Source organism: Manacus vitellinus, unplaced genomic scaffold, assembly GCF_001715985.3.
Source record: "Manacus vitellinus isolate BGI_N305 unplaced genomic scaffold, ASM171598v3 scaffold_25_pilon, whole genome shotgun sequence".
Classification (NCBI taxonomy): domain Eukaryota; kingdom Metazoa; phylum Chordata; class Aves; order Passeriformes; family Pipridae; genus Manacus; species Manacus vitellinus.
The window spans coordinates 8,959,689-8,969,604 of record NW_021939882.1 but is presented as its reverse complement, the minus strand read 5'-3'; the positions used below and the strand labels follow the sequence as shown (position 1 = coordinate 8,969,604).

The window sequence follows — 9,916 nt, the reverse complement described above, 5'->3', positions numbered from 1 at the left end:
TGTTTCGGAGGGTGCCGCCGCTTCTGATGGATGTTTTGTGTGTGTTTGCCTCCGCTCCCGGGTTCTCTTTCATGTGAGGACGCGTCTGGCTCGAGCTCTGTTAAACTATCTGCCTTCTGGTACCGGCCGTAGATAACAGAAAGAAACCTGAGCCCGAAAGGCAATTCCCCACCTTCTTCCACCTAACGTGACCTTCTCGGGCGCCTTTGAAGGTTTGCTGGTGCTCCGGCGATGATGGCAGTGGTGGGTTCCCTTGGGCTGTACTAAGAGCCTCTTGTTTTCTTTTCCCTTTCTTAGAGGCATTTCATCTTTAAGGGCTGGCTGCTCGCGCACACTTTTATACCCACCGAAGCCATCAAGAAACCATGTTGCGTGGGGGAAGAAGTGCGTTTCTGTGCCTTGGAATGATCTTGAGCGTTTGGAGCTCCGTGACTTGGATGCCTGTTGGAGGATGCCCGCATAAATGTACATGTATTGCTTCCAACGTGGATTGTCATGGACTGGGACTCAAAACTGTACCGAGGGATATTCCCAGGAACGCGGAGAGACTGTAAGTAACACCGTTAAGGGCTCCTCGAGTAGTTGTAGGAACACCTGGGACGAGTTTCCCCACACCTGCCTATCAGTGCAGAGTACTTAGGAACAGGAGTTTCAGTAATCCAACACGGATTAATGTTTTCAGGAGGGAAGGGGAGGAGCTTTTCAGGAGTTACAGCGATCCTGCCGCTGTGCCTTTTCAAAAAACGATCGGTTTCAGAGTTTCACGTTTTTTAAGTTTCAGTTACCGTCTGATTGGATTTCGCAGTGACTTGCTTGTAATGGAGCTGGGAGCCGTACCTGGAGTGCTCCCCGCTGTAATCATTGTCAATGCAAACACCAATTTAATATGCAATTAGAAACCTGGATGTTTTCACCTGGTGGCAGTTTCTCCTTACTCCCTCAGTATGGCGATTTCATCACCATGGAAAAACCGCCTGCTGCCATAAACTAATTCAGATGGAGAAGAAGTCACATTAAACAGCCTCTAATTTCTCTTTTAAGCTGCTGCGGGGAAGCTGCTTGTTTAATTTTCAATCTGCTTCAGGGTTTATGATAGTAATGTAACGCTGTGGGGAGCAAGGAGAATAGCGAATGTGTTCTTAGCAATTCCTCTCTGTCAGAAGTTCTTATGAGTGTTTCAGTCGACTCCTTTTACTTAATAAGTTTCTAAGGAGAAAGCTGAAAGCAAAGTCGAGCTTTGTGATAGTGTTCTGGCACTCAGTCGGTGCAGAGGACGGCGTCTCTGACGTTCTTAATGCATAGCAGATGGCACATTTCAGAGAGTGCCCGGTGCTAGATATGAAGATGTCCAGAGTGGAATGTTAAACAGAGCCCCAGCCCGGCTCTGCGCTGCTCCACGCCTGACCTCAGCAAAGTGCACTCGGCTGTGCCTTATGTGGATTAGCTGATAACTTAAAATGTTTTTGAACTTGTAAGCAAATGCTGGAGATTGTATGGCCTGACTTCCTGTTTTATTTCCTTCTGGGTCACAGAGTTGGGGAAACTTCAAATTTTCAAGCAGTTTTTTTTTTTCCTCCGAGGAAGAAAGCTGGGTGAGGTTACTAAGCAAACAAAGTTTCTGTGCAGAGAGCACTCCTAAAGGCTGAGTTCTGCCCCGGGATGGAATTTTATAGTATCCTTGGCTGTTTCTAAATGCGTTTTATAGTGCTGAGAGCTCTTAAATGACAGCAATATGCAGCTTTCTCACTACACTGTTCTACCATCTTTGATGTTTTGTGGCCATATCAGCCTTTCTGTTAACCCCAGCTGTGTGAGCAATCGTTTTCAGATGTCAGTGCTATAGAAACCTTAACTTCTGCCTGAAACTGTGAAGCTGTGTACTCTAAAATCGATGGGTAGCAACCTTGGCAGTTTAGGGCTAAAAAAAACCACACCCCGATCCTGAAACAACAAACCCCACAACAAACCACTACCAGAGTAAGCACTGCCAAGGCAGGCAGAGTATTGTGTGATAACGCGGATGGTTTAAGAGTCAAAGGCTAGAATTAAACTTCGAAATTCCAGGTTAAAATGATTCATGAGTGCAAGGTTAGTTGGCCACCTGAGAAGAACTTCAAAATGATAATTTGTTATTGCTCAAGTTTAGGGGGAATAAATGAACGTCGTTGCCAGGTTTCATTGGTGAGAACTTATGTAAGAAAGACCTGAACTTGCCTTGTCTCCTGCAGGAAGCTGAGCCAGGAGAGGGAAGCTCTTGGCCTTGGCATGTTAAGTGTTAAAAAGACTAAAGGAGAGTGTGATCACTGTCCTCTTGGTCTTGTTCTTTTTGGTGTTATTTACAGATTTAAATTTTAGATTAATGGTTGCATAAGGAACAATAGTAGCGATTTCACAATGTTCAGTTTGAATATTTAACCTAGAAGGTACCAGCACTGATAAATATGAAATGGGGCTGTGTTGGATGGTTTGTTTGGTTTGGTTTGTTTTTTTTTTAATAGTGTATTATTGGAGCATTCAGTGGCTGAAACCTTGTGGAAATAGGATACAGAGGATTGCGTAGTAACACGTTAATCCATATTTTTAAACACTGTCTTCAGTTTTCATCCTGTCAGTCCATCATGAACCTTTCCCTGGTTTTAAAATGTTCCCTGACATCGTCATTACAACTGTGTTTTAAAGCTTGTGTCAGTTCTTTCAAATCTAGTTATCTACTAGTTGCACTAACTTGAATTTTCTAGAGTAAGCAGTAGAGAGAAAAAGACTGAATTCCTTTGAGTCTAATTCTGCTCGTGGCTGAAACACCAGTCAGCCACAGGACATATCAGAGGATCTCGTTTTCCCTGTGGTCCACAGCAACCTGTAACTATTTATGACATAGCAGTGGGCTGATGTGTAGTCTTGTAACTAGTATGTTTAGCTTGTAAATAAGACCAAATTGATTATATCTGAAGTGATGAAAATATTTTTCATCTCAGAGAAGTGTTTATATGTTTATATGGGAAAATGATTTTAACAAGTTTCTGGATGGCCACACACTGAGTGCCTTTTTCAACTGTTATGCTCTGGAAAGGTATTTACTTCTTTCTGCATTCTCTTGAGCTAAAAATTCCACATACCTGTTCAAGTTGGAAACTTTTTGCTTTAATTAGTGAGAGATCTAATAGCACCACTTAAAGTGTTTTGCCACTAAACTTTTAGAGTTATGTTTGGACAAATGTTACAGATTGTTTGGGCTAGTGGAGCCAAGTTAAATATTATTCAAATTTGTGTTAATATGAAACCCAGGAAAACTGAAAATATAACATAAAGGAAACAATGGGAAATATCTTTAGGGGGAAAAGAATTTCTTATTGAGAAGTTCTATTAAATGAACCAGCTTTGATTACTGATTCTTCATGAGGAATGAGATGCACATTTTTTTCTGAAGGCTTTGAAGGTGCACTTTTTGTGAGGAGTTGTACCTGTGATCTCTGTCTTGATGGAAATGCACAGATTAACCAGTGATCACAGAAAGAGTTGTGAAACTATCCTATACTTTTTCTTTTTTACACAGATTCATCTTTAATAGTAGTTTTGCAAATATAGCAAGTATTGCTAGGTTTGGGTTGCAGTTTACCTTGTTATTACACTCTATGATAGTCTTCTAATTGTGTGGTAGAGATTGAAGCTTTGGCTCAGTTCACTTTCATGGAGAGCTAAAAAGAGGTGAACACCATGTACTGCTGCACAACCAAATTACTCAGTCTGGACAGTGTAAGTGGTGAAGGAAATACTTGTCACTTCCAGGAGTAACTTCCAATTATCCTCGTTCTGGGGAAGGAACCCTTGGAATAGCCATTGTCTCACACGGGAAGAGAGACAGAAATTATGTCTAAGACTTCTCCTCAAGTTGCAAAATGTGATGCTCCACAGAGGCCCTTGAGCAGGATGATGGAGCTGACCTTGTGGCTTGTCATTAGGATTTACTGGTCCATTCCACATTGTGAAACAACATCCTACCGAAAATAGAAGTTTGTAGACCTTTTGTGTTGAGGAGAAAACTAATAATTTAGTAGTGAACTTAATTCTTTTATTTAAGCTATGCAACCGATAAGACCTTCTGTCTTATAAAGGCAGCACATTTAAGGATATGTAAATACATCCATGAAAATCCCAAATATTTCACCTTAATGAAAAGTTCATCAGAATTGCCTCATCAAACTCCCCTAATCAGAATTTGCTTAGCTGTGCTTGAGTTCTTGCATGTGATTATTTATATAATTTTTCTTTGGTGGAAAAATTTTCTATCTGCATCAAATATTATACATGTGGCCTTTTGTAACACTTAATAATGCTGATAGTCCAGTTCAGTTTGAGATGATGCGTGAATGCAGCCAGCAGATCAAAGCCACTGGCTGACAGTTGTATTTTTGAGCTCTGAAAGGGACAAGTGATATGGAGAAAACTGCTCAGGAGCCTTCTGGGTCAGTGTCTGCTTTCTGTTGGAATGGAAAGCCTGAGCCTTTGTGTTTTCCCTTCCATTCGTGTCTGGTTATCTCCTTGTCTGTTAGCAGCACATTATGTATGTATAAAAGTTCCTTTGGAGAATTTAACCATGTTTGAGTTCTTGATGAGTTTATGTTCAGTGGCTTAGGATCTTGTTTAATTGATAGTTTTCCCGTGTTAGTCATTGCTTTGTTTTGCCTTTCATTTGAGGGATTCTTTACCTTGCTAAAGTGATAAAGCTTGCAAGACTAATCTGTTCTTTGCTTTGTCTGAGCAGCTAAATTGAGTGTGTCCACATATAGGTGCAATTTAGAAGCTTAGTCATCTGCTTACTCCTGAGTTTTCATGTGGTCTGGGGTTTCTGTTACACAAATATATTATTATGGTGGTTTTGGCCTAGGTGCATTGAGCTGCTGAAGTTGCACTGGCTTGTAATAAGTCTTCAACTTCCTCAAGTTTTTCTCCAAATTAAATGCAAGCTCCTGTCTTGAATGCTTCCATATTGCTGCAGAACACGCTGTTAAACACATGCAGATATAATTATAGTGACTCTTACACTGACATTCTATTTTTCTAGAGCTCTTCCCACTCGGGATTACCACTCATTTGGTTGTGCAGTAATAGTCTCCAAAACCTTGTGTGGAGCATTTCTCAGTTTTTTCCCTAGGTCATGTGTCAGTAAGTAGATGTACATGGCTTTGGCTTGGAAAAGCTTGTTCTCAGAGGGACTGATCCTGGGAAAACTTGGCTGAGTTGCTTAATTTGATGTTGATACTTCTCTTTATTAATACAGTGCTGTGTGTGCTTGGCTGGACATTGCCCTGTGCTTGTGAGGGATCACTATTAAAACTCTTCCCTCGTTTTGAAGTGATGGAAGCAGGAAGGAGGATGGAATCAGCTGTTGTAAATTGTTAGCTACAGAAGCAGAGAGGTGGCCATTGTCACCTTGTCTGTATTTAGTTGCAGAAGTTTGGATTAGATTCTTAGATGAAAGACCAGACTACTTCCTGCAGAATTTTTTAATGAGTTGCTCCGAGATGATTTTGGTTTTTTTCCCACGTTCTTTAGCAGATGAGTGTTGATTCATGTGAAAGAATTAGGTGAAAGGAAGATTGCCCCTCTAAAAAACAACTGTTGTCTTTTAGGAAGTCCTAAAATACCCCTGATGAGTATTGTTTTTTATCCCTGGAATTTGTGTTTGTATGAGTTTGTAGGAGTGTGTACCAAAGACTACAGGTATAGCTTACCTGTAGGGATGGGTTGTGAGGCCAAAAAAAAATTCAACTCTAGTATATTTTATGGGTTTAAAACTCAGTGTTGTAAGCTGTCACTTGACTGCTAAGAAGTCATTTGACCTTTATAGTCAAAACTACCTGTAATCTTTTGGAATATCACTACCAAGTTTGTGGGTTTTTTTCTGTTGGTTTTTTGTGTGTGTTTGTTTGTTTGTTTTTTGTTTGGTTTGGTTTTTATTTGGGTTTTTTAGTGTACAAACATTTCCAGTTGTGTTTAAAAGAAAAATAACTTGTCCTGTGTGGATGTTAACTTGTGATATGATTTATTGCCTGCATTTCAGGAGTATTTAGGCTACTTCTAAACTTCCACAGAACAGGAGGAAAATTATTTTCCCAAAGAAATCTCACAAGATGCTTGGGAATAATGATAGGGAAAAAGAACTTGTCTCTAAGAAGAACATTTAGTGAGTAAGTTTCAGTGATTGTATGTTAAGAATTGAGCTTATTTACTGGAGAGACTGTTCAGGAGACATAAAGCAGGATGTGTTCCCTCCCAGGAGCTAATAGTTAAAATTACTTGAAGCTTAATTTTTCCAGAACTCTTGATAAAGTTTGAGTGCTGCCCACAGTGCTTGATTTCCCACAGTGTGACTGTGAGCAAGTGGCTTCTCCAGGACCAGCAGATCCCATCTCAGTTCTAAGTCGAGCCAACATTGTGGTGGAGGCTGGATGATGGCACCTGTAGGAATCAAAACACACATCCTGCAGTCCCACAGCTCTCTGAAGTGGCTTCTCTTTTCCTGCTTGGCTTATTTACCACTCCTGCAAGACAAAGCAGGGCTGTCTCCTTCAGGGTGAGGCACAGCAAGTTTCTAACTTCAGGTGAGGAGGGAAGGATTTCAAGGTAAGTTTTGGGAAAAAGGCTAAAGTGAACCTGAAATGGCAAAGCTTTTTCGAGAACAACAGTACTGGCAATGTCATGGAGAATGACTAGAAGTGTGGCAAGTATTTCTTCAAATGTTTGTCTATCCAGATGTTCCTGTACAGGGATGTGCAGGGGAGCAGTGGTGCTCACAAATGTTACCATAACAGAGGTCAGTTGTGTTCCCCATCCTTGTGAGGTTTGACACAGGCTGGTGGGATGTGCATCCTGTCCTTGGCTCCTTTCTGGTACTTAGGTGGCAATCTCTTCTTGTTGATTCAAAGTGCATTATCATAATTTTAGATGGATTTTGGCCTAGGACTGCTGTTGTCACTCCCATCCCCTTTTATGTTCATTAACAGGTTTTGTTTGCCAATGTAAAGCTATATCAATTTGACTTTTTTGTTTGTTTTTAAGTCATTTTCAGGATAAGAAAGGGCTGGGTTCTAGTCACATTTGGCTTGCAATATGGCCCAAGCTACTCTGTTTTCAGTATTTTCCAAGTCTTTTCTCCCGAGATCTGTAATGCTCTATTTCCAAATCTGTTTTCAATGTTGTGCAGTCAGACATATCATTAAGATCTTGAATGGTTCTCATCAGTGACAAGAACTGCTTCTTCCCTATTAAGAAATGGCTTTGTAAGCAATTGTCAGTCTTTTCTAATGGTCCTAAATACATAAAAGATCCGTCTGCCTATTTACAGAAGGGAGCAGGTCTGTGCTCTCGTGCTCAGAGTAAATTTTAGATGAGTTTAAGGCCATTTCTGTAGAAAGGGAATTTAAGAGGGTGATTTTTACCACTGCCAGTTATTTTCAGCTTTTTTTTTTCCCCCTAACTGAATCTGGTCTGTCAGTTTTCTCTGTCAGAATAAATTTGCCTGGTATTCCAGTTTTACGCCATCTGTTTGATGGCTGCAATCTATGTTTTTAATCTTATGATTGATAGATTTTTGGAGCTTTTAATTAGATTTTGACTTTTCCAACAGTGACTTGCTGCTTTTTTCTCAGACCTTAAGTTCGTGTCTCAGGTGCAAATAAGAATTTAGCTATGGGTTCAAATCTCCTTTGCTGTCGCCAGTGAAGGAGCATTTTCAATAAACATGGATACAGTTAAAATGAGGCAGAAAACACTGTTTTAAAGTGGATCTTGTCTTGACTTTGCCTCAAGAAATGTGGAAAAGCTATCTGAAATTTACTGCTCAGTTGTTGACAGGATTGGTGTTGATCAGCAGCCCACTTCTACCTGTGGTTTCCTGAAAATCTGCGATACTGTGGCAGAAGTGATTCCTAACTTCTTATATCAAAGCAGGTGATACCTGGAGAGTCCTCAGGAGACTCCTTGGGAGAGTCCTCTGTTTCTCCTGCTGGGATCCCACTGTGCCTTCCTGCCTCAGGGGTGTGGTGAAGGATCAGCCTTGTGGGATTAGTACCAGGTTATTAATGAACACACTCAAATGTTTTTAGAGCCCAGGCAACACTGAGGATTTTGGGAGGCAGCCTCCTCTTGTTGATACCTTGCTGGCTGCTAAGTTGACCCCTGGTCATTCTGCTCTGAGGTGCAAGGCTTTTAACAGTGATACCACATTTAGGATAGATTTTTTTTTTTTTTAGACTATTTGGAGAGACTTTAACCCTCTCCTGGTCGTGGGGATGCTGTGGTGACACCATGCTGTGAGTGCACACAGACAGTCACCCAAAAATACAAGACACATGAGTTGCCTGTAATTCTTGACAATGTTTTCCCTGTGAACCTTGACAGCAGTTTGAGTCTACAGGACACAGGATTGGGGTTTCAACCAGGGCTCCATATAATGGGAGGGATAAACTGCTCTGGAGGTTAATGATTTGGAGATCAGTAACCCATTTGAACAGCCTGGGAACATGCTTGGAGCAGGTGTGGGGAGGATGAACTCTGTTTCTGAAAGGTTTTTTTGCCTTTTTTTTTCCATTTTGGGGTTTTCTTGGGAGGAACTGTCCTCGTTTTAAACAGAAAGTTTGTTTTGCAAGGTTTTAAATTTACTGTAATTTTAATTCTATCAGTTAAAAATATGTCATGCCAGGTAGGCTGAATTAGAGTTGAGGGCAGTGCCTGCTGTACTGCTCAGTGCTGTTTCATCTGCCTGTCTCCATCCCTTTGCTCTTTTTTCTTTGCAGAAAACCCTTTGGGAAATCTTTGTTTGTGCAGTGCTCAACAGGAGAAATCTTGAGCTATCATGAGGGTGCTTTTAGGCCTGATAACTGAGATGATAATAAACTTTATATTAGTGAAGCTGAGGTTCTGATCTCCAAAATCACAGCACTATCAAATGGAGCTTTTAATGTCTGTCTCCAAACTTTTTTTTTTTCCCCAGGAGCTGGAATCTGTCAAGGTTGGCTGCTTTTCTGGGGAGTGGGGGGGTACTGGGGGCAAGGGAGGCACAAAGTGGAGGGAAGAGTATGGGCATCAGCTTTCTCATGAAATGTGTCAAAAGATAAGCATTTAACTATTAAGAAAATAACATTTTGATAACAGAGGCATAGGTGCATGCTTGTGCATGCTAATAGTTAGGGGACTGTTTCTGAATCCTTGGGGGTTTTATTAGTTGGTCTCTCTCCTTTATTCCTGAGGCAGGTAAGGAATGTGCTAATTAACTGATACAAAATACATGTGTTAGTAGACTGTGAGGTATTACTGGTGGGTGTTGTTGTGAGACCCTAATAAATAACCTTGAAAGCTTCAAAAGATGGTGAGTTGTGACTCTGATGAACCCCCTCAGGTCACATTGAAGTGAAGTATTTTAAGTCATTCAGCCAAACTGTCCTAGAGAATTGTCTTCTCTGGGTGTGCACTGGGCAATAGTGAGCACTTGTGCAGGCATTTGAGCAGCTTTTTAGGTTGAAGTAGTGCTTGGTTGTCTGTCTGTCAGAAATGGTTTTCAGCATTAGCAGAAAACATGGTTGCATGTTACGTAATTCTGACCTTATACAAAAGCTTGGCTTGACTTGGAAAAGCTTTTTCCACAAACAACTGGTCCCAAAGTAGAAAAAATTCAAATTCTTAACTTTAGTTTTCCTTTGAAGATAACAAAAAGCTCAGCCAAAAATGGAAGACACTTCCCCTAGAATTTTGCAATCATGTTCCTTGGGATGTGCTGTCTTGTCCAAGATGAATGAAGAAAGATATTCTCTGTGTAAGAATATAATTTATCTTTATATTAGTGATTCCCCCCTGATAAGAAGGAAATAACAAGCAGCAGTTTGGCCCATTCTCTCTGTTTTAGGATATGGAGTGTAGC

General features: G+C 40.8%; 1 protein-coding gene across 1 annotated transcript in view; it reads left to right on the top strand.

The window, feature by feature from the left end:
- The first annotated feature begins 47 nt into the window (after nt 1-47).
- Nucleotides 48-9,916, top strand: part of SLIT3 (slit guidance ligand 3) — a 475,112-nt gene continuing 465,243 nt past the window's right edge. The window contains exon 1 of the mRNA XM_008928306.3: nt 48-550. Within this exon, the coding sequence (XP_008926554.3) occupies nt 366-550 (185 nt within the window). The 5' untranslated portion in view covers nt 48-365. The remainder of the gene's footprint in view (nt 551-9,916) is intronic.